This window comes from Amblyraja radiata, chromosome 23 (genome assembly GCF_010909765.2).
Source record: "Amblyraja radiata isolate CabotCenter1 chromosome 23, sAmbRad1.1.pri, whole genome shotgun sequence".
NCBI lineage: Eukaryota > Metazoa > Chordata > Chondrichthyes > Rajiformes > Rajidae > Amblyraja > Amblyraja radiata.
In genome coordinates, this window is record NC_045978.1 from 34,360,798 (window position 1) to 34,385,921 (window position 25,124).

General features: G+C 45.0%; 1 protein-coding gene and 1 long non-coding RNA gene across 3 annotated transcripts in view; one reads left to right on the plus strand and one right to left on the minus strand.

The window, feature by feature from the left end:
- The first annotated feature begins 1,169 nt into the window (after positions 1-1,169).
- Positions 1,170-25,124, plus strand: part of pmepa1 (prostate transmembrane protein, androgen induced 1) — an 82,069-nt gene continuing 58,114 nt past the window's right edge. The window contains exon 1 of one of the 2 annotated variants that reach the window (XM_033042015.1): positions 1,170-1,601. In XM_033042015.1, the coding sequence (XP_032897906.1) occupies positions 1,499-1,601 (103 nt within the window). In that variant the 5' untranslated portion in view covers positions 1,170-1,498. The remainder of the gene's footprint in view (positions 1,602-25,124) is intronic. The other variant, XM_033042016.1, reaches the window with a different exon arrangement.
- LOC116986462 lies at positions 2,864-24,841 on the minus strand. Its single transcript, XR_004415485.1, has 3 exons — positions 24,810-24,841; positions 2,996-3,000; positions 2,864-2,928 (listed from the first exon to the last, which is right to left on the minus strand). It is a non-coding gene; the product is annotated as an uncharacterized LOC116986462 (long non-coding RNA).

Sequence of the window (25,124 nt, forward strand, 5' to 3'; positions counted from 1 at the left end):
CCTCTCCTCCACAGCCCTCCAAAATTGTTCTGGTTTGATTTTTTTCCCAATCCTTAGCCCGTTTAACGATGTACTTTGTTTCCTTTTTAGTCAATTTTCTGGGAAGATTGCAACGTCGTGAGCCTTGCTCTCTCAAGAGAGAGTTAGATCTTAGGGCTAAAGGAATCAAGGGATATTGGGGAAAAAGCAGGAACGGGTTACTGATTTTGGATGATCAGCCACGATCATATTGAATTGCGGTGGTGGCTCGAAGGGCCGAATGGTCTACTCCGCACCTATTTTTCCATGTGTCTTATGTACGTTAACATCAACACACAGACTTCACCAGAGTTCATTCAGTTAGAACCTCCGGGTGTTTAAAATCAGCCTCTTCTTTATTTAGGGGGGATTAATTCATTGGAAGATGGATGTGTTAATAATTATTCGCCTCTCTGACCAATGAAGCAAGGGGGCTTAAGGTCCTGTTCATATTAGTAAGTACTCTGCACTTATTGAGCATAAAAGGGAGGTTTATGAAACATTTAGACGGGTACATGGACAGGACAGGTTAAGAGAGATGTGGGTCAAATGCAGACAGGTGGGACTAGTGTAGCTGGGGCCTGTTGGCAAGTTGGGCCAGTTTCCACTAAACTATAAGAAAGTTTGTGGCAAACTTTCCTCTCCTTCCTGAGCAGAGGGGCTCATCTGCAACAACCAGTGCTGCCCCACGTGGGTGCTCCCCTTGTCCCCGCCCTAACAGACTATTGTCCAATAGGGTGCGGGCCGCCGGTCGAGCCAGGTCTCTATTGGCTACGACGTCCGTCAATAACCACGTTGGTGTCACTGCCGGCCGCTGGCCCCTCCCAGTCGCTTGAGTGACTGCTTCGACAACTTCGACGTCCCGCCCACTCTCCCTCCCACCATTGGCTGGCGCTTCCGACGGCAGCGCGTTTCACGCGCCGTTGCGAAGCTTCTATTGGACCAGACTAACGTCAATCAGAGCTGCGGGCGGGACGCTGTCTGGCCGGTGACGTCATAGAGGCAGACTCCAACTCCCGCAGATCCCGCCCCCGGACACTCGCTATTGGCCGGAGCCCGCGGGCGACCGACGCGGCGATTGGTCCTCCGCGCCGTCCATCAGGCAGCCGGAGGTGGGGCCGAGCCCGGAGCCGGGTGATTGACAGCGGCTGAGGGCTGGTTGCGGCGCTACTTGTATCCGAGTGAGAAGCTGCCAGACACAAAGTAGCACTTGGTGTTTTCGGAGCCAGGCCGGCTAGGAGGCTGAGTAACGGGGACTGGACCGGACTAGCACTCCCTGACTATGCCGTCTCACAACTGAGAGGTAGCCAGCTGCCCTCCCTGTGACAGGGTCCAGACAGCAAGCAGATCTCAGCCAGCGAAGGTTCCCCCCCTCTCTCTCTGTCCCCCCCCCCCCTCGCTCTCTCCCTCCCGGGGCCGCCTGGCTGCCTTTATTTAATTTTATTTATTTTTTCCCCTCCACTTCCCCATCCAATATTAAATGTACAACTTGATGGGTCTGAACAGCACAGCCGCAACGAATCAGCCCAATGTTTCCTGCACATGTAACTGCAAACGCTCTTTGTTCCAGAGTATGGAGATTAGTAAGTACTCGAAACATCTTATTTTATGTACAGTTTTAATTTAATGCGGCATCGTTAAGAATGGGGGTGTGGGAGGAGTTCCTGATTGTTGATAGAACTATTAAAAAGCGACTCCTTTTAATAAGGGGGGGGGGGGGAGAGAAAGTGAGGGGCTGTCTGCTGCCCTGTCTGGCCGTGTTGTTCGTTAAAGACGGCGTCTCGCAACCCCCACGACTGCATGGAGTTTTCGCTCCTGTCAGAGTTTGTGCTTTTTTTTCTCCCTCCACCCCCTCATTTTAAGTTTCTCTCAGTGAGAAACTGGTTTTATTTGTGTCGCTCTTTCACTTGAGCTGAGAGAGTTGGGAGCTCCCCGTGTTTCTGATTTTTTTCTTCTTCTTCCAGACCCGTTTCTTGGCCAAGTTCGCGGTCACAACACGGACTTTCTCAAGGCGTCAGCTCGCTCGCTTCCCCCCCACCCCCACCCCAAATCACTCGATACCACCACCTTTTTTTGTCCAAGGCAGCTTTGAGACACTTACGAGTTTCCCCTTTTTTTTTTAAACCGTTGACGCCGCCTGTACCAAATGTTGGGCAAGTGTGCTGTTAGGTTTCGTTTAAGGTTCGCCTCCACCCTGTTGTCTCTTTTTGTTCGTTTCACTCTCCACAACCCCTTCAGATCTTTCCCTGACTAAAGCGGGTTAGTCTAGTTCAACCCACCCTACCTTCGAATGACCTTGTCAAACAGAGTATTTAAACGCACCAAGAATTCTTTGTGTTACATTTTATGGCATTTCTCACAATTCGATACTAAAAGAGTAAAGAAATTGGCGGGCGGGGTGGGGCGGGTGAGAGACCTCAGCCCTTTCTACGCATTGTAGTCTGTTATTTTATGATTAGTTAAAAGGGGTGAGTCATTCTTTAAGATCTAGTTATCCTGTGGGATGTCTTAATAATCCTTGGCTTTCTGTAAAATACAATTAATTATTGATTTGAGTACAAATGATCCAAACTTTGAGTAGGCAGCATTGTACTGAATTGGTGAAGTTCAGGAAGTTGTATTTCTGAAGAAGGAAAATTCCAACAATTTTAGGGTTATTGGGAAAAAAATATGTAAGTTGGGAGAAGTTGATTATTTCAACTGCTTATTATACGGTTGGTTATTCACATATTTTAATACTTGAGTAATGGCAGATATTAAAACAGCCAATAACTTTTTGACATGTTCCCTGATTCACTCATTTGGAATGGGATGGCAATTGACTGAAGCAGTCTGAACGCTCTTGTCAGATGTCTGACGAAGGGTCTCGACCCGAAACGTTGCCCATTTCCTTCGCTCCATAGATGCTGCCTCGACCGTTGAGTTTCTCCTGTCTTTTGTCTACCTGTCAGTTATTAGGTCTGGGTTCTTGGAAAACCACACCTGCAGAGGTGGGTGCAGAGACCCGGATCCCAGACATAGACACTGCCAGTCTGTCCAGATCAGCTGTGACTTTTAATGCAGTTTGAGTTTTCTGTGATGTAAGGAACTGTCTGGTTTGCTTGCTGCTTGACTGATTACTGATGGTGCAGAGTTGTCGGGTTTCAGGGAGCAGTTTACAGTCGAGTCTGGCAAGAGTTTATATAAATAATTTTTCTCAAAGCCGTGTCACTATGTGCTCAGCATTACTTGACATTTACTGTCAAACCACAGATTTCTCCAGCATTTTTGTGATCCTGATTCAAATACATCATCTTTGCCATCTGCCAAGGTTTCTCAAATCGGTTCCAATGTCAGACTTCAAATGTTCCTGAGAGGGTTGAAGATTAAGATATCTTGTACGTTTCTCCCTCCACTTAAAATGCCATTCGGCTGCATTTTTTTTTAACATAATCGACTATTAATTCTTCTTGTCATTCATTCTGACACATTTATATGTCAGCCCTGTATCTGCTTTTAATTTTAGTTTTGCTTTTATTTATGATCTGTTGTCATACATTCGTTTGCAAGGTAGAGAATCATGAAATTAATCATAGAAATGCAAGAGCAGTCATAAATGAATTTGTACTGTGCACCATAGCCAGCCCAGGTTGCTGAGTCTAGACAGTGTGATTAAAACTGAGGTGCAGCACTGCACTTGTGTGGTGTCTCGGTCTGGCAGGTTTTGATTGTCTGTCAGATTTCAGGTTTGTAGGGAGGATCTGCTGTTCAGCAACACTTTTTGTTATTTAAATACAAGTATGTTGCATTTCCTTCTACGCTAATGACTTTCTGCTGTCAACTGCACTTCAGTTGGTGTTATTCTAATCAACATTGCAACTGGGTGTAGAGGTTGAGAGAGCTGTTAGATTCTGGTCAATGGTTTTGTGAGCCTGCTGGGGTTACACTGGGCTAACTGACTCGTACATTCATAAGTGATAGCAGCAGAATTAAGCCATTCGGCCCATCGTCTATTCTGTCATTCAATCATGGCTGATCTATCTCCCCCTCTCAACCCCATTCTTCTGCCTTCTCCCCATAATCCATGACACCCTTATTAATCAAGAATCTCAATCTCCACCGTAAAAATATCCACTGACTTGGCCTCCACAGCCATCAATGGCAATGAATTCCACAGATTCACCACCCTCTGACTAAATTCTTCCTCCATCTCTTTCCTAAATGAACGCCCTTTAATTCTGAGGCGATGACCTCTGGTCCTAGACTCTCCTACTAGTGGAAACATCCTTTCTATCCAGGCCTTTCACTATTCAGTAAGCTTCGATGAGGTCCCGTCTCATCCTTCAGAAGTCCAGCCCAGTGCCTTCAAACGCTCATCAAGTTTTAACCCAATCATTCCTCGTAAATCTTCTCCGGACCCTCTCCAACGTCGGTACATCCTCAGATAAGCCCAGACACCTGTAATAATCCAGAATCAATCTATCTCTGCCTTAAACATATCCATTGACTTGGCCTTCATAGCCTTCTGTGGCAATGAATTCCACTCCTTCAGGTACATCGCGTTCATGGGGGTAAAGAAACCCCCCAGCTTGCATTATTGGCCAATATCAAGCTTTCTTGGTCCAAGGGAGCTTCTTTTGAATAACTTAGTTATAGTTATCCTGTTGTTCTTTATGGGAATTTTTGATTTGTTTCAAGCACCATCTCCAAGACTGCAAGCGGTTGCTTCTGGAAAGATTGATTGTAGTTTGGCAAAGCAAATGACTGGAACAATCAACCATTTCATTTTAAATGCAACATAATTGCAGAGATGCAAATGAAAAGCAAAACCTTCCCACATTTGGAGTGATTGAACTGCACGCCATTCGAATTTGATATAATTGTAGTTTCCTGATCTCGCCCTGAGCTTCCATTTACAGAATGTTATCTAGATGTGCGAAGACTACTGATGTTGTCAAGCACCCATTATTTCTCCCTTCACACCTATCCCATTGCACCCTTTTTCCACTCAGATTTCTGCACTTCAAGTAGTTCAATTGTGCCTTGTCCCCAGTATTATTGTTTGAAGTGCCTGTCTGCAGTAGTGGAGGAGACTGTCTGTGATTAGTTGTGGTGTGGAGGCTTAAGCATTCTGTAGCCTTGGAGATTGGCAGCAATCCCTGGCTAGTGCCATCCTTGCCAGGCAGCAGGAGACTTGCATTGCATAAGCAAATCATGAGGTTGGCAAAGCACAGCAAAATAAAATCTGATTCCTGGGATGTAATCCAGTGGACCAAGCCCAAGTTTGGAAATAGGGACGTCTGCTGATTCCAATTCTTCCCCATTTATTCCCCCTTTGGTGACTCCTTGTCCCAGAGGATGGTGAATTATTGATCAGAAGTGTTAAAACAAAGTATACTTGACTGGTATCTACATATGCACTTCTGCCACAGTGTATTAGGTGACAGAAAAGATAAGGCCTTAAAACTATGATCAATTTTTTTGATGCAGGTCTTTTCATCTGCACTGTTAGCATGGGGAAATGGGAATGCCTTGAATTCCCATTGTTCCCTTTTTGTAAGGCCTTTAACCTTTTTGTCCCAAGATAATCACTGGTTCCCAGGACTGAGTTTATGTAATAACAAGGAAATGCAGATGCTGGTTTATAACAAAGTTTAGACTAGTTAGTGGGCCTTTTAGGCAGAGAAGGTTATTGGCTGCAATCGTCCCCCCCCATTGATGAATTGTACACTGCAAGGGCCAGGAAGCGAGCGGGCAAGATCATCTCTGATCCCTCTCACCCTGACCACAAACTCTTTGAATCACTTCCCTCTGGAAGGCGACTCCGGATTGTCAAAGCTGCCACAGCCAGACATAAAAACAGTTTTTATCCATGAGTAGTTGCTCTACTCAACAGCCAAAAATCTGTAGCCTCCCTTTGATCTGGTATTTTGTTGGTTCATATGCTTGATCAATGGTGTTTTATTATTATTAATGTTTAGTGTTTTCTGAGTCATTCGTATCTGTCACTGTATGTCATGTTACTTGTGGGCAGAACACCAAGGCAAATTCTTTGTATGTGAATACTTGGCCAATAAACTTACTTACTTACTTTTAGTGGAGGGAAAATGGGGGGGGGGGGGGGGGGGGGTGAAGTTACCTGCTTTGGTACATTTGTAATAGCGTCTGGTATAAGGCAATCGTATAACAGAATTTATGATTCTTTTATCCCTAGGGTATATCAGTTGTTTGAAGGAGCTATCATATCAGTCCCAATTCTGTACTCTTTCCCCATTTTAATTTAGTTCCCCTTCAAGTATTTAACAAACTTTGTCAAACTTGCTGTTGAATTTTCCGTGAACCTCTTTCAAAGCAGTGCCGTGTTGAGCACTCATTGTTTGCTGTTATTCATATTCTCCTCCCCCTCGTTCCAATGATCTTTAATCTATCCTCCAGTTACTAATACTGCTGTCTCTGCCAAAAGCCGGCTATAACCGCGGGTAAAGGAGTTGGGTATGTAGTAGGAAGAAGCTGAAGCAAGATAGATAGATAGATAGAATCTTTATTTGCCACACGACCAGGGTTGGTGGTATTTGGGTTCGGTACATGATGGTACACTGCTTTAGTCACATTAACACTAATAACAACACAGATCACAGTAATAAAGTGCATCCATACAACATCACAAATCTCACCAACAATACATAGTGCAAAAGAACAGACAAAGACCATAGACAAGACACTGTATACATCAAAAGTCCTTAGTATTGATTGTTATTGGAGGGAATTGTGTGTTCTTATTGCTGAGGGGAAGAAACTGTTTTTAAAGCGGGTGGATTTTGTAGCAAGTGACCTGAGGCGCCTTCCTGAAGGGAGAGACTGGAAAAGGTGGTTTGCTGGATGGGAGGGGTCTGAGATTATCTTTATTGCCCGTTTTGAGGTACGTTGGAGGTAAATGGAATGGATTGAGGGGAGGGGGGAGTTGATGATCCTGGAGGCCTTGGAGACAATGCGCAGTAATCTGTGTAGTGAGTGACTGTCAGTGTTTCCGTACCAGACTGTGATTGAGGAGGTGATGATGCTTTCAATGATGGATTGATAAAAACGGACCAGGAGGTGTTTGTGGACTCTGAACTTTTTGAGCTGTCTGAGGAAGTATAGGCGTTGTTGTCCTTTTTTGATGATGTGGTCTGCGTTGATGTGCCATTTTAGATTATTGCAGATATAGGTCCCCAGAAACTTAAATGAGTTCGTGGAGGTTATGGGAAAGAATAGACAAGGGAGGGGTATGGGGGGTAAAGTGAAACCAGATAGAGTAGAAAGGTTGACACAAGGAACTGCAGATGTTGGTTGACAAAAAAAAGGACATAGTGTTGGAGTATCTCAGCGGATCAGGCAGCATTTCTGGAGGGCACTTTCAGACAAAGTTTGGGTTGGGACCAGTCTTCAGATTGATTGTAGTGATGGATGAGAAAACTAGAAGGGATGGGGGGGGGGGGGGGGGGGGGGGGGTGGTTGCATGCCAAAAGGTTGGACAAAGAGCAGAGATGAAAAGGCTAAAGGCTGTGCCGTAGGAGAGACGAGGAACTGCAGATGCTGGTTTACACCAAAAATAGACACAAAATGCTGGAGTAGCTCAGCGGGACAGGCAGCATCTCTGGAGAAAAGGAACATGAACATGAACTGCGAAGGATGGGGAAAGGGAAAGGAAGTGGCGGAATTGTGGGAGCAAGGCTGCGCATCCAGGTGGGAAACAGAAGAAAAATTGCCCCTCTGTGCAGACCAGATCCTGGTGTGATCATAGACAATAGGTGCAGGAGTAGGCCATTCGGCCCTTCGAGCTAACACCGCCATTCAATGTGATCATCCACAATCAGTGCCCCATTCCTGCCTTCTCCCCATATCGCCTGACACCGCTATTTTTAAGAGCCCTATCTAGCTCTCTCTTGAAAGCATCCAGAGGACCTGCCTCCACCGCCCTCTGAGGCAGTGAATTCCACAGACTCGCCACTCTCTGTGAGAAAAGGTGTTTCCTCGTCTCTGTTCTAAATGGCCTACTCCTTATTCTTAAACTATGGCCCCTGGTTCTGGACTCCCCCAACATCTGGAATATGTTTCCTGCCTCTAGCGTGTACAAGCCCAGCTGTCTGTTCTCTCAGCATATGACAGTCCCGCCATCCTGGGAATTAACCTTGTAAACCTACGCTGCACTCCCTCAATAGCAAGAATGTCCTTCCTCAAATTAGGGGACCAAAACCACACACAATACTCCAGGTGTGGTCTCACTAGGGCTCTGTACAACTGCAGAAGGACCTCTTTGCTCCTATATTCGATTCTTCTTGTTATAAAGGCCAACATACCATTCGCTTTCTTCACTGCCTGCTGTACCTGCATGCTTACTTTCATAGACTGATGTACAAGGACCCCCAGATCCCGTTGTACTTCCCCTTTTCCCAATTTAGTACATTGATCGTGTACAAGGATCGCCATTGTTCTCTTCACATTGGACTCTTAATTCTTTTTATCTCCAAAAAAACTTTATCCATAATACAATGTACTAAACAATGGAGTGCAAAACACTTCCGCTGTTCTTGGTGTCTGTACATTCAATGTTGCTATTATTGTACCCAGCAGTGTTTGCACCTCTCGTTACATACAACAGCATTGCCAGTCATGTGGCTCCCAGGGCTGATATTTCTTCCTTTGCTTGAGTGGGTCTCCCTCCATGTCCCGGAGTGGAAGGACCCTCGACTATGGCCCTCCCCCACAGAGCCTTTGCGTTGTCTGCACCGTCCCTCAGCACGTGCTCCTGCAACCTGGAGTGTGTCTGTCGGCAGCATTCCCTTACGGACATCTTGCTGTGTGTCAGACCGACAATTTTCGGGCAGAACAAAGAGCATCTTACACTGAATTGATGTTCTTCCCGTAGCACCTGATGCCTGTCTCCGAGTGTGGCCATGGACTCCAATTGTGTAAAGAGTACACTGGGTGTGTGATGACATCAGGGTACTTTAGGCAGGTCATACATACATGGTTCTGTGGTCAGTGTAACCCTCTGCTCGGGTCATGCTGACACTGACTAAATAAGGAACGAAAGAATATTTATTTAACACTTTGTGGGTCTATCCCAGTGGCTCTTGCATGCAACAAAATACTTTGTCCTGCAGTACTTGAATGTATGTGGCTGTAGTTTTGTGTGAAACAAAGTCCCACAGGCCCCCATGCAAAGGTGTCCATTTAAAGTTGTTCTTCGTGGTGTTGATGCAGATAAGAGGATTGGTGAACTGGCCACCAGGAGAGCTTAAGAAGGAACTGCAGATGCTGGAAAATCGAAGGTAAGGTAGACAAAAGTGCTGGAGAAACACAGCGGGTGCAGCAGCATGTATGGAGCGAAGGAAATAGGTAACGTTTCGTCCCGAAACGTTGCCTATATTCCTTCGCTCCATAGATGCTACTGCACCCATTGAGTTTCTCCAGCACTTTTGTCTACCACCAGGAGAGCTTGCAGCTTTTCCCTTGATAGTGCCATGCATGGGTCTTTAAAATTGACTTGAACATGACGCTAAGGCCAATGCTTGTCCGTACACATGGAGGTTTATAACAACTAAACACACATTTCTGCGTTGACATTTCAGTTTGGATTGCATGCTGAAACACCTTTTGTAGCTTGAAGCTACAGCATTTTGACGTGGAAATGGGAGTGCCTTACTACCTTGACAGTGCCTCATTGTTCAAATCCATTGTCAATGAGCTAATGCTTGTATCGCTGCAGTTTCAGCTAAAGTGTACAGCATCTGTCGGCATGGTTGGATACTGCACAGCTGTACGCAAAGTCGATGTATCTGCACTGTCTTGTTCCTTTGCGCTAGTTATAAATTAGTGTCTCATTCTACAGCAGCAGCTTGCTGATCAGTACAGATTTAGTGCTGAATTATTGGTTATTTGTGTACAAAACCTGCCATGGGACTCCGCTGCCCAGTACAGGTAGTCAGTCGGTTGCTGCCTCATCAGGCTGCTTTGTGAGAATGTTATCCCTGTGAATCTGTTGGGACTGGATCGTGACCAGTTTTACTGCAATACACAACACAGCCAGCAGGGCGGTAATGGATTCTGTCCTTCCAATCATTGGACAAAGTGGCCACTACAGGCCTGTGAAGCTGTGGAGTCCAATTGTATTCCACTCTGCTGCCAATTCCCAAATGGTGCCTTCAGTGGCATGTTTGCATTCACCTGCAAAGCTCTCGTAATCATGGTCACCATCAGACACTCACGGCTTGCCTCTGCATCCTTGCATGCTGCCTCTGCCACTCTTTTCTGATTTGGTGCCCACTGCTTTAATGTAGAAGTGAACAAAAGCTCATGTGCTACATTTTCAGTTTTGCATTCACATCTGCCTTGAGTTGGTAGAGTTGCTGCCTTACAGCACCAGAGACCCGGGTTTGATCCTGACTACGGGTACTATCTGTGCAGAGTTTGTATGTTCTCCCTGTAACCTGTGTGAGTTTTCACTGGTTTCCTTCCACACTCAAGGCGTACAGGTTTGTCGTAAATGTAAATTGTTCCTAGTGTGTGGGGGTTGCTGGTCGGCACGGAATGGGTAGGTTAAAGAGACTGTTTCCATGCTGTATCTCTAAACAATAGACGTGGTTGCAATGCTAGCTCCCAAAGTGCAGGCAATCATGTTTTTCCTGCACATTTCTGTTATTGATGCCCTTAGCCCGAGAAAGAGGCCTCCCATTTAACATCCTTCAGCCTTTGCAGGTTCCTCTGCTCACCCAGATCAATCTGCTGCCTTTCTTCTCAATGTAACGGCCTGCACTCTTCCAGGTACTAGGTTATATTCTAGCATAACTCTTTGGCGGGCTACTTCCTAAGGTCAGGGCTGTGAGGAAAGGTATTACCAACGTGGGAAATTCATGTCAAAAGACTGTTCCTGATACAGAATAGTGCTACACCAAGGAGTTGCTGGGATTGTTTTGAAAGTGGTGCCAATAAATTTCATAATTTGAATATTTTGAAGCTATGTTTTAAAGAGATTCCTGACACGGCTTAATGCTGGAAAATAAAAATCAGGTTAATTTCTAGCTCATTATTCCAATCTGTCTCAACCAGGAATCCACAGCCTTTTGCGAACATCCAAACTCAAATTCCAGCCTCTGGCATCTGCAACTTGTTCATTTGCATTGTGTTTGGATTCAGCTGTCCAAACCCCATGTTCTGGAGATCTGCTGTCTAGACTCTTTAATCATGCCTGATCATTGGTTCTGATATCTTTTGGTGCCAGGCTTTGTTCGATACCAGCTGAGAAGCTGCCATCAAAAGTATAGTAAGGCTATATATGGCTTAGAAGTTAAAGGTTACTGGAGTTTGGGACAAAGAGCAGCAGTAATATCTCAACACGAGTCATGGGATGTAGTATGCATTATTAGATAGTGATTGAGAGCAGTGAGAATGGAACGGACTCGGGATTAAGATGGGAAAAGGGCTGAAAATCCCAATTCTGGTTTGAATTTCTGATGCAAAGTATAATTTTTCTCATATAACATGTACGTGTAGTTTTCTCCTGCTCCTTTAACGTGTTGGGATATATTATGTTATTTTATATAATATGTGACTGATTTGATGAAGGGCAGGGCCTGAGTTAAACATGAGTTAGGTTCCAGTTTCACTAATGCTGTTTCTCAACTGGATTGTTTGCCAAGTTCCTGGTCTTGAATATCAGCAGTGAGTACTAATACTCAAGATGGAAAAGGTTGGTTGTGTTCATACAGCCCATGTAACAGTTTAAGCATTTTCTGGTGTGATCCTGAGGTGTATAGAACAAGAGCTCTTGGTCTGCCTTAATGTTGGTTAATCTCAACTAGAATATAATTTTGGCACAACAAACAATTTGTTGAAGGAACTCAGTGGGTTAAGCAGCATCTGTGGAGGGGGAAGGAATTGTTGAAGTTTTGGATTGAAACGTGAAATGCCAACAATTCCTTCTTCCTACTGCTCAATCCACTAAATTGCTTGAACTGTTTGGTGTGGGAGGGGGGAAGAGAGAGCACAAGGACGTTGGGCAGGACTACTGATGTCCCCAGCTTCTCTTCTCCCTCCCTGTTTAATTCACTGCAAAAGGCCAACCAGTGTGCTGTTCTCTTAAATAACCAGCACATAGTACCATGGCAGGTGCTAGTGGAGCTGCTGTCTCATGACTCAAATGTATCCAGTTCGCTAATGACTTGTAGTGAAGACTATATGGAGTTTGCAAGTGACGGCATTGATTTCTTCTGGGTGCTCCTATTTTTTTCCTCATCCCTAAGATGTGTGGTAATTGGCAACTGTTAATTGCTCCAAGTGATCAGATGTGTGTGGTAGAGTGTAGGGACAGTTAATGGAATGTGGGGAGAATGAAATGGGTGCCTGATACTTCGAAAGCCTCTGGGCCGAGAGTTGTCTTTCCCCGCTGTTTGATTCCATGCCTCTGGTGACGATTAGGTTGAAATGTATTGTCTGCGAATCTGTAAAACACTGTCCCTTTTTGCTTGAACAATACAAGTACACTTTCTTCTGCAATATTTCGTAATAGAATATTTATTGTATTTGTAGCAGGAGAAATTCTACAGACTCTTCATTGTTATCCAGTGTGCCCTGCTGGGATGTTTTCTGATGAATATTATGTTGGGACAGAGTTGAAATCGGTGGGTTGCTCTCTAGTGGAATAGTCTCCTGACTTTATCTGTCTTTGAGTTTGAGTATGATTGCTGAGGTGAGGGGGACTATGAGGTGAGAGTTGACTTTTTTTGGAATGGAGGGAGTGACCATTTTGACCCCCAATTTCTTCTGTCCCCCTGTGAATGTAAAGTAGAAAATGTGAAGTTGGCTTCAGCACTGTTTCTCTCTCTCCCCCCCCCCCCCCCCCCCCCCCCCCCTCCCCCCCTCCCCACAATGCGAGTCGTTCACTGGCAGCAGCACCATGTCGGATTACGTGACCACAAGGGGTAGTTCTGGCAGACCAGGAGGTACCAGAATTCACAAATGAGATTGTGTGCTTTTGCTTGAAATAATCAGCTGCTTCCTACAGAGGGAGGACCTACTAATTATTTCATTTGTATAGAAAGTTAATCTGTAATGAGCTAAATGGATTTTTGGAGTCTGGTTATGAATTATTTTAATTGAGACAAATTAAATGTAGATTTTTTTTTCTGTAGAAAGTAGTTGTGCCATTTTTTTGTCCTTGTTTGTCCATATTTACCAGTACTAGAGTGGTCCAATACATATTGAGTAGAGATGGTTTAGAGTGCATGTCTATGAAGAGAGTGCGATGAATTGGTTGTTATAGACTGGCACATTTGTAGTCTGAAAGGAACTGTTCCTATGACCGTCAGTTGCCTCTACAAAGGTCCTGCCCAGGTCGATGAAATCAGTATTCCCCACAGGACTCTTTATCCTGCTGCCTGTCTGCTTCTGATCTCATTTGTCTTTTTTTTATATAATCCTGGGTTCTTGCTGTATTTGCTTTCCTCCATCATTTTCCATTCCTTTTGTCATATTTGAATAGAATAATTTTTCTCGCTTGCCCGTGTCTCTGGCTCCTTTGCTTGCGCTCGATCTCATTTGCTGTAAATCTTCATTTGGTGGTGGTTTGGCTGATGATGATACCTGCGCCTTTTTAATTCAGTTGCCCGCACTAATTAAGGACTGAAGCTTTCACTTTTTAAATGTTGATGAGTCTTGGGGGAATCTGTATCGTTAAGAAGACTTTTAAAAAGGGCTTGACCTGTCTGAACCGCACAGCTCTTTAGTTGTCGGCGTTATCCTCGAGAGGTGGATAGGAGTGAAGGGAGGGTATGTTGAAAGAAGGATTAAATTGATTTGCTGTGTCTGACAGCCTGTACATCATGACTGATGCTCTTTGCAACTAAACAGATTTGTATTGCTTTTTAATAAACTAGTTTAGTTATTTGAGGTAGCTTCAAACTTTGTTTTCCCAGCTGCATACTGCAACGTCCCCTATGCCAATGTCATCCATCCAGTATCATTTGCTGAGGGTCGCATGTGGCAAATTTGGAATCCAGATGCTGACTAATTGGTCTTCTAATTAGTATATTTAAAAATGAGTGATTGGCATGCTCATTGGACTCTATCTCGTGGACAACATGACTGTCTTCTGTACTTGGTTTGCAACTTGATGCTTATTTGTAACTGATTTTTGAGTTGCCATTGGTGAGTGTGTGGGGATAGAACCAAGGTAGGATCAGGAAAAGCAAGGCCATCTCCTTTGCTGCCTGGGCCTATCAATCTTTTGTTCCCTACTGCATTGGGTCCAATTCCCAGAAGATGTTGGGAATATAGTTTGGAGGAGACGGGCTGTGCTCCGAGACATGGGAGGGTGCATAGCCAGAGTGAAACAAATGTAGGAAATGGGTGGTAGGTGTCAGGGTATTGGGTGTACGGTGCTCCTGGGTGCTGGAAGTGATGTGGGTGTTATGCATGTCCTGTGCCATGCAGCCACCCGAACAACCTTTCACTATAAATGAAGGCTGGTTGTGTAAGAACTCCGTTTACTCCGTTTTATGTGGGAGGTGGGGGTGGGAAGGGGGAAACTATCTTTCAGGGTCCCTACCTGGTCGGAGAGACGGCTTTTCTCCGGGCTGCAGTTTCGACCCGTCCCCTCGGCCTACCAGCGGGCCTGGAGCGGCGTTTCCTGTCGGGACCGCCCAGAACCACGGCTTCGGCAACGGCACAGCGCTGGAGCGCAATCGCGGAGCAGAGCGGGCGATGCCTTGCCCGGGTCGCCGCGCTGGAGCTCCGGTGAGCTGAAAACCGCCAGGAACAACATCGCGGAGCTGCGGGACTGTGGAGCGGCCGGCCGTGGGCAGCGGCGCTGTACTTTACATCGGGAGCCTGGGATCTCTCGATGAGATCGCCAGTAGTGGAGCTCCATCCGGCACGGCCTTGTTGGCTTCGGAAGCCACGGCCTCCAGTACGGAAGCGGCCGTTCCAGGTGTCCCAAGCCGCTGTGAGGATTCTCCCGACGCTGGAGCACCGGCGAGAACGGCCTGGAACATCGGGTCTCCGTGGAGGCAACTGTGGAGGCCTCAATAGGCCCAACTATGGGTGAACTGGGGATGGGGACTGGACATTGTGCCTTCCCTCATAATGGGAACCATTGTGGGGGGGTGTTCTTTATGTTTAAATCTCTTATTAATGTTATGTCTGTATTCTTTCTTTATGTGCTGCATGGCAAGAAGCATTTCACTACACCTAGGTGTATGTGACCAATAAAATAACCTTTGAACCTTTGAGATAGACGCAAAATACAGCAACTTAGCAGGTCAGGCAGCATATCTGGGGGAACAGGAATAGATTATGTTGCCTATTCCTTTTCTCCAGAGATGCTGACTGACATGCTGAGTTAATAAAGGTTGGATTATGAATCATGTCCACAAAGTTGTGATGTATACATCTCCACAGAGAGAGAGAAAGAGAAAGGAAACTGAATCTGTGGCCCTTTGTTTGTAGCTGCAGTGGGGTTGAGTACACAAACGCCTAGTATCACCACGTGCAGAGGTTCCACTCAATCCAGCATTGTGAAGGATAGGCCATACCACATAGCCAGGAACATTCCATTCATTTGGACGATGCAGTGCCAACTATCCCTTGCAGCAAAGCTTCAGGAGTGAAACGCTGTCTGAACACACGTCAGGCAGTCAGTGGTCCTGTGGAGGAAGGAACTGTAGATGCTGGATGGAACCGAAGATAGACACAATGCTGGAGTAACTCAGTGGGACAGGCAGCATCTTTGGAGAGAAGGAATGGCTGATGTTTCGGGCCGAGGATGGTTCCCCAAGGCAACGATGCTGGACCTATGACGAGCAGAACATGACAGTCGATGGAAATCTCCGACGGAAGTGTGCTGGAAATACCTGGCAGATCAGGCAGCAGCTGTGGGGAGAGAAAAACGCCCGAGTTAATGATAACCTTGTATCATTGCTGTCGGTGCTGGCATAAACTGGAAAGGCTGGTTATCTGAAATGGTTGAATACCTATTCTGAGTCCTACCAAGTACCTTGGACAGAAGATGAAGTGCAGATTTCTAACACCTACATTTCTTTTGCATTCAATGCAGAAACTATGACTAATATCTTAATATGAAATATGACTAAAGTATATTGTTCTGAAATTAATCTCAATAGCAATGTTCACACAACTTCTTCAGGCTCTCGGTTTTTGAATTGGTTAGTGAGAGCAAGTGTTTTATTGTCATATGTTCCAAGGAGAACAATTAAAATCTTACAGAAGATAGACACAAAAAACTGAAGTAACTCAGCGGGACAGACATCATCTCTAGAGAGAAGGAATGGGTGGCGTTTTGGGTCGAGACCCTTCTTTAGATTTCTTAATTGAAATTCTTACTTGCTTTTTGGTTATTGTGTGTGTGTGTGTGTTACTTCTGATTAATTGTAATGTCGTTTTTTAGGTTGTGCATAACTAAAGTTAGACGGTGGTTAGGATGACCACACCCATTACTGGTCACCGGTTTCTACTGCCGTAGATGGAGGGGAGGTGCGAAAGTTTGGTTTTGTGCACACTGGAAGCAACAGAAATGCACTGCCCTTGAACCTGAAGATGTATTGTCCTACATTAGTGTTCGTCATTTGTGCTGTGTGAATGGTGACGAGTGAATCTTTGATGGGAAGCGCCCCTTTCTCACCCCTATCCCCCTCATCCCAGCTACATTAGCTGGCATGGATTTAGTTGCCTGATCTTTAAATCCCTCTGTATGGTGGGAATAGATACAGATATCGAATTGTCCCTCTCCATGTCTGTAATCTCCCCCCAGCCATCTGCTCTCAAATCTCTTTGCTTCCACTTCTGGCCGCTGATGTCCTCCAGTTGCCGTCATCGAAAGTGGTGACTCTAGGATCTGGAAAACCCTGTAAATCTGTTTTGAGCAGAAAATCTGCTTCTACCCTTTTATGGTATCCAGATACTTGCTTAATTAAGCTGGTGTCAAAAGTTAGTTGATCAAACTTTTGTGGAATCTGTGACATGGCTGCAGAGCTACAGCGCCAGAGACCCGGGTTGGATCCTGACTACGGGTTCTGTCTGTACTTTGTCCCCGTAACCTGCGTGGGTTTTCTCCAAGATCTTTGGTTTCCTCCCACACTCAAGACGTACAGGTTTGTAGCTTGATTGGCTTGGTTATAAATGTAAAATCGTCCCTGGTGTGTGTAGGGTATAGTGTTAATGTGTGGGAATTGCTGGTCGGTGTGGGCCGAAGGGCCTGTTTCCGCTCTAGATCTCTAAACTAATCTAAGCTAAACCAGACTCTCCCCAAACAATCATAATATATTGATGCAACTGCTTAATATCCCATTTATATTACATCATTGGGCCTCTCTTGAAATGGCTGATCCATTTGTCCTGTGTCTTCTAACCTCCTCCAGTGTCCCTGGCCATTGCCCACCCAGTCCCTTACACTGGTCTTGGCTGTTTTTACAAGAACCCATGAACTAAACCAGTTGCATAACAACATTTGAGAAATAAACTGCAGTGCCCCAAGGGATGTGTACTGAAGAAGAACGATGGTTATCAAAGTAAAACACTCCACGGATGTGATTAAACAGTTTTTATAAACAAAATACAAAAGTTTTACGCTCTTATTCTCCCCAGAAACTAAATTTCTACTGACTTTTGCAAATTACCACCATTAATGTAAATATTACCATTCTGCAATTTTCTCTGTCCTCTCTGCAATTAAGCTGTAATTTTATTTTTGAATTTCAGCCTGAGGTCTCAGTTGGAAGTTAAATATGCCACGTGAGCCCAGTAATGGCAGTGTTAGCACTGTGGGCGGAAGAGTTAGGACGGTGTAATTCTGTCATCAGAGTTATCCTATCTATTGGGTGAGCAGTCGTGCCCTGATTAAACTGTCTGCAAGCAGCCGCACAATGTGAGGAGACAGCTGCTTTCTCCCTTGGTCAGATCCTTTATGCATCAGCTGATTCTTTTGTGCCGTGGTTGTAATTTATTTTTCTCTCCCTCTCACAAGCGCAGCTTGTGTGGTGTACGTGGTGCGCCCTGTCTGAGTTTTAAGCAAACTGTAGAGTCTGCCAGGGTGAACTTGCCCAGCTGTCTTCTATGCTTCCATGAGCCGGGCGGTTTAAAACGGTAATGTTTCTTTTTAATATCACGGGTTGAAGACTATCAGAAGATAATCCTTCCTGTTCTGGCTGTTGTGGAAATAATGAAGGTTTTTCTGTGCCAGAAGCATTTGTTTGTTCTCAATTTGATATTTTCTGCAGCCCCAACTACTATTTGCCCCTCCCCACTGGTTGCATGCATGGGTGCTTGGTGCCAGTATGCAATGCACTCGACTCATTTGTGACACTGCTCCATCTTCTACTTTTGCAACCCTTGGATCTCCATTTGGCAATGATCAGTGGGGTTCAAAATGTTAAATTATCCTGGACTAGTGGAGCAGAGGTTCCAGGCTGCTGTGTGAAGCAAGGGTGGAGATTGTTGGGGCCATGGCACAGATAGTTAAATCTCTGGTGCGGTGCCAGATGACAAATGTAGAACTTTCATTGAAGTAAGGCAGCGAGTATATGCCAACGGATTATAGACTAGTTGATCTAAAGTTGGTTGTTGGGAAATTGCTGATTTTTGTAAATGAATGATGGGCAAACTGTGTTCGGAAATGCAGGGCTTGATCAGAGGTGGGCAGCACAGATATGTAGATGGACAATCCTGTCTGACTAATGCAAGTTTAAAAAAAAAAAGAGGTAACTATGTATACTGATGAGATTGGAGTGGTTGCAGTGGTTTACATAGATTTCAGTAAGGGGAGAGAGATTGGTCTGAAAGGTTAAAGTTCTTGGGATCAAAGAAATGTTGGCAAATTGGATCCAAAATTGTCTTGATAATAAGAGACAGCGTGATGGTGGAGGGTTGCTTTTGTGATTGGAAGCATGTGGCCAATGGCGTACCACAGGAATTGGTGCTGGGATCTTTGCTGTACATTATTCTCTGTCCCTGACATGGAGTACAATGTACATTGTCAAGTGGTGTTGACAGCAAAGAACAATCTTGAGATACAAAATTATATTGATGAGCTGGTAAACCAGACATGCCAGTGGCAGATGCAATTTAACCCTGGTAAATGAGACAATGCATTGATGTAGTTGGCCCAATGGAGCATTGAACAAATGCATCCTGTTGTACGTCCAAAGATCCTTGAAGATCGCAGCACAAGTCAATAGGGTGATGATGTAGGCTGAGGATGGGATGCTTGCCTTCTCATTTGGAGAAAACAGGTTGCCCATTCAGTTTCCAATTCTCCAGAGAAGGCAATCTAAGTTTGTATAACCTCTCCTTTTAACTAATACACTCCAATCCAGGCAATATGGAACACAGTGTGCAAAGGTGCAGCCAGAGACTGCCAGAACATTGAAGAAGTATATGACTGAGCACTTGAGTTGCCATGGCATAATGTGCTATGGACCAAGCACTGGTAAATGGGATTCATGTAGATGGCCTTGTTTATTGGTATGGATGTGGTGATTCGAAGAACCTGTTTCTGTGTTGTATGAATGATTTTTTTTTTTTTCCCTTCTGGTACCCAAATCTGACTCTCCTGGCACTGCACATCATCCTCAGCTGCTTGGTCCACATTGAACTGGAAACACAGCAGAAATGAGACTATTACAGGAAGGGTCTGAGAAGTAGCTTTCAAATGGTTTGAAACAAGATGGAAACTTGACAAGTGGATCAGTTATGGTAGTCGAATCACCCCCCTTGTGCGTATGAAATTCTGCCTTTCTGGCATCATTCCTGCAGCCAAGGAGGATTGGAAAATGATGCATGATTTAGAAGGATCTCAACCCAAAACATCACCCATTCCTTGTATCCAGAGAACCTGCCCGTCCTGCTGAGTTACTCCAGTGTTTGTGTCTATCTTAGAATTAATACAATAGGCGTCACCAGCTTGTTTCTCTTCCCACCTTCCCCCTTTCTTTGTTGTGTACGCCCTTGCTCAGCATTCACCTACACCAGCCCACATTAGAAGCCATGACCAAACTCTGAGACGAATGCAGATTCTTCCCTTATCTGCACTCCCCTTGCCTCTTTGGCCTCTCTTCTGCAAAGGGGAGTTGGCGTAAATAATTATTGTACAGATCACCAGTAGTTGGATAGCAAAGTATAGGCTTCAACAGGAGCCCCTGAGGCTATTGTCTCACAGTTTCTAATATTCCCTTGGCAGGCAGTAGATCAGACTAATGAGGCATGTGAGAAATGATCACAGCCAAATGCTGACTTGCGTTTTTTGAAATTTTTTGATATTCCCCAGACACTTGTGTACATCAAGTGGTCGTCTTTGAGTATTTGTTGTTTCTTTGCCTGCATGTCCTTGGACCAGATAGATCTCCTCATTCATCTCCTCTCTCTATCCCTCCCCCACCCATCACTAGTTTCTTGTGTTCAAGAAGGAACTGCAGATGCTGGAAAATCGAAGGTAGACAAAATTGCTGGAGAAACTCAGCGGGTGCGGCAGCATCTATGGAGCGAAGGAAATAGGCAACGTTTCGTCCCGAAACGTTGCCTATTTCCTTCGCTCCATAGATGCTGCTGCACCCGCTGAGTTTCTCCAGCAATTTTGACTAGCTTCTTGTTGTCACCTTACAAACGGCTAACAATGTCTTGTTTCCTTTATCATCGTTGTGTTTTTCATATATTTCATTCATTGTTCTTTATCTCTCCACATCACTGTATATATCTCGTTTCCCTTATCCCTCGCCAGTCTGAAGAAGGGTCTCGACCTGTAACGTCACCCATTCCTTCTCCAGAGATGCTGCCTGTCCCACTGAGTTACTCCAGTTTTTTGTCTATCCTCATTCTGAATCTGCCCCCATCCTCCCCCCCCCCCCCCCCCGCCACTCCTCTTGATTTGAGCAAACTGCAAAAGATTCTAACACTACTTTCAACCAACATAATTGGTGGAAAGTGATAGTTGAAATATGCCATGCGGTAATAAAATACAAATAGCCATGAATTATAGGAGCAATTAAACTGATTCAGTAATCTTTACATGTTGCCCAGAACATCGGGCACATTGGTCATGAATCATTAATGGCCATCTCTAGGGGCAGGCAGAGCATCCAATCCAGAAGCACCTACTATGGTGGTCTGTACTGCTCTGGATTTTACGGCAGTCTTATTTCTTTGGGACCTTGCTATTCATAACTCTTAAGGTCAGAGGAAGTAGGTTTAAAGGCGATGTGTGCAATTTTCTTTTTAACACAGAATATTGGGTGCCTGGAACGTGTTGCCATGGATTGTGGTAAAAGCAGGTACAATAATGGGGCTTGTGGCTTTTGGATTTGCTCTTGTCTATGGATCATGTGCAGTCAGTGGACGATAGTTTTTAAATTGGTATCATGACCAGCCACAAACGTGGGCTGGCGGGTCTGTTCCCCGTGCTGCACTGTTCTGTGCTCTATAAATTCAGTCGCTTTGTTTCCAGACTTTTTATATCATTAATGTCACTTGTGGACATCGGTAATGCCAGCACTATTCCCTGTGGCACATCACCGCCTCCCTTCCATTGTGACTTTACTCCCACGCCCTGCACGCAGTCCTGCAGACAGCTAGACATTCTTTCGAAGATGGAACTGGCAATCAGTGGGACTGGCAGCATCTCTAGAGAGAAGGAATGAGTGATATTTTGGGTTAAGACTCTTCTTAAGACTGAAAATGACACCCATTCTTTCTCTCCAGAGATGCTGCCTATCCCGCTGAGTTACTTTTGTGTCTAACGTCGGTGTAAGCCAGCATCTGCAGTTCCTTCCTAAACATTCTTTCTGCAGATTGTCAACTGACCCCATATTTTCTGATCTTGTTCATGTTTTATGGGGGTTTACTAATTACCTCTTTAAAATCCAGGCAATAACTCCATTATCTTAATTACCGTTGTCTCTTATAATGCAAAATTCAAATATGTTGATCAACGTGACCATCCTATTAAAATTCATGCTGACTCTTTGACAGTCCTTGGCCAGTGCTGAATGCATTTCAGTTTGTTTCCACTTCCCCGAGATAGGGAAACAGAAGTTCATGTGCGATTCCTGTTTCCGGCTCTTCCAGCAATACCCACCGTGGCTGAGATTACATCCAGCTGGGATGTCCTCCCTGTTGAACAACCTGTTGATACTAAGATTATGCATTGATGTATTAAAGTGGATGTATTGCAGCGGTTTCAGGTATTGTACTTCAAGACAAAGCCGTCACATTGAGGAGAAAGATGGAGGTTGTGAAAGGGAAGATATTATTCCTGGTATCTATAATTTCACAGAAGTCTCTATAACATTAGCAGGATGGCTCCCTCCTTTGTTTTGTGAGAGTAGTTTGCACTGCTGTAAGATCACCTTCAGCTGCATTTGGTTGGTGTGCTGCAATACTGCTCGTTGGCTGTCACCATGCCACTTGATTTGACTCCCATTTTCGAACGGAAATGCCTCGGTGAGTTGTCAGTCTTGAGGGCAGATAGATGTTTATCTAGACCGCACTAACTACAATAAGGTGGCTTTTTCTTTTGCCAACTCCCACCATTTCTTGGCAATGTTTAAGTGCTTTTTGATGGATGAACAATCCTAACATGTCCATGCAGCTGTTTTCATTCTCTGCCGTCTATGTGGAGTACCCAGGGACCATTTATGTAACTGTTCTTTAAGCAGACGTTGTCTTGGTGGTTCATAAGCCTTAAATAGCCTGTGGCTTCAGACTAGGTGGTGTGCAGGGTGTTCTGCTTTTGTGTGGGTGTGCGCAGCCGAGTTTAAATCCTCGCTTTCAGCCCTTGTGATATAAATTGCTGCCTAAATTCATTAATGGTGAAACCCGCAACTTGCTGTGTTTGTGATGAAGATCTGTCCTCCTGGAATGTCTTCAAAGCCTCGCAAAAATCAAAATAATACCGGCTTCCAGTAGTGTTTAAGAAGGAACTGCAGATGCCGGGAAATCGGAGGTAGACAAAAATGCTGGAGAAACTCAGCGGGTGCTGCAGCATCTATGGAGCGAAGGAAATGGGCAACGTTTTGGGCCGAAAATCTATGGAGCGAAGGAAATGGGCAACGTTTCGGGCCGAAACCCAAAGGGTTTTGACCCGAAACGTTGCCTATTTCCTTCGCTCCACAGATGCTGCAGCACCCGCTGAGTTTCTCCAGCATTTTTGTCCGGCTTCCAATAGTCAGTCCTGAGCTGCTTTGAAAGAATTAATCTGTCTCGCACATGAGTTAATGATGAAGCCGTTCAACCACCAGACAGACCTGTTATGGAGAGCAGATGTCTGCGCTGTAACATTCTACCCTCAGAGAGAGAGAGAGAGAGAGAGAAAGGAGGGAAAAGGAGATGGGCGTTGCCTGGTTTTTGAATCCCAGCCCGTTCTTCTGAAGAATAAAGTTTGGACCGTTTCCACCTCGCAAGTGTGGGCGCTTTCCGCAACGCATTAATTGACGTGCATGTTAAGGGCAACCGTGAACAAAAATGCGATGGTGTAACAGTCCATATCCTACTCGACATGTTCCTTCCATTCATTGCCCAGCTATTCCATCCCTCGCCTCCCATAAAAGCCATGGAATATTTAATTGCGTGGGCTAAATAAATGTCATGTTGGTTTGTATTTCTTGCTGGGTAATGAACCTGAAGGCACAAAAGCTGCTGATTTTTTATTTTAATTCCTCCTTGACCAATGATGCTTAAAAAATAATATATACCATTGTAATGCAGTAAAATCTCCTATTGCCGTGGTAAAATTGGACGATGTTTGCAGTCGGGCTGATTTTGGCAGTTTCTTCCTCTTGCCTCCTCCATTATCCCGAGGAAATTTCAGATCTTCTTATGCTAACATGGGTGGCCCTTGGATTCGGATGACCTCTACTCCATTTCCATGGGGTTTTAAATGACTAATGAGGACAATGTGAGATCTACAAGTGGAGGAGGAGGTGTGTAATTCAGGAGCAAGCACCCCCCTTGCACTGTGTACATGAAGTGTTCCCAATAAGAGAATTCAGTTCTAACTCAGTGGTCACTGGTTAGGATTCCTGCGAGGCAGTGCGGATATGGCACTTTAATAAAAGGAGGCTTTGAGAACAGACTTTCCTTCATCCACCCAATGATCTCTTGCTGTGCCAGAGATCGGAGCAGAATATCTGATGTCATCCTGTGTGCACCCTGGCCTGTCTGACAGTCGATTGAGTGTAGTCAGAGCTTCTCCTGGGAGTTTTAACCTGGGAGAGAACATTGTTGTTGGTTCATTTATGCTGCTGCTGGATTTCAGGATTTTGCAGAGACTGCTAGTGCTACTTCTAGGTTGCTTTTGAGGTGCCCCCTGTAAGACCACGCCTCAGGAAAAAAACAGAAGGGCAGGATCACTGCTCCATAGTTCACGGTTTGGACTGAGTTTGACTCCTTCATCCTTAAAGTAAAGACTCTTCTCGGCTATGTAAAACCATGGTACTTGGGGCTGTACTAGAATTAAAGGGTGGGCTCCTTGAGATTGATTTTCTTGTGATGGTGTTTCTGTTGCCTCATTGTTTGGGGCCAGTTTAATGTAGATATCAAAGCAGAAACCTGACAGCCCAGAGAAATGTGTTGGTTGTGGGGGTGGGGGTCTCATTCAGGTAAGACAAAATCAGAGTTCTTTGTTTGGGATTAAGTTGAGCATGACATGGCAAATAATAAGTGTGGCAGTACTACAAAAGAAAGGGATTCTTCCTGCTAAAGTCTTGGCTGAAGAAGGGTTTCAGCCCGAAACGTTGCCCATTTCCTTCTCTCCATAGATGCTGCTGCACCCGCTGAGTTTCTCCAGCACTTTTGTCTACCTTGATTTGTGCCAGGTTGAGTCAAAGAGCTGAAAGAGAATCTGTTCAACATTCAGTGTGTAGGAAAGAACTGCAGATGTGGGTTTAAATCGAAGGTAGACACAAAATGCTGGAGTAAGTCAGCGGGTCAGATGCTGCCTGACCCACTGAGTTACGTCAGTATTTTGTGTCCACCTTCTGTTCAACATTTTGTTTAAGAAGGAACTGCAGATGCTGGAAAATCGAAGGTACACAAAAATGCTGGAGAAACTCTGCGGGTGCAGCAGCATCTATGGAGCGAAGGAA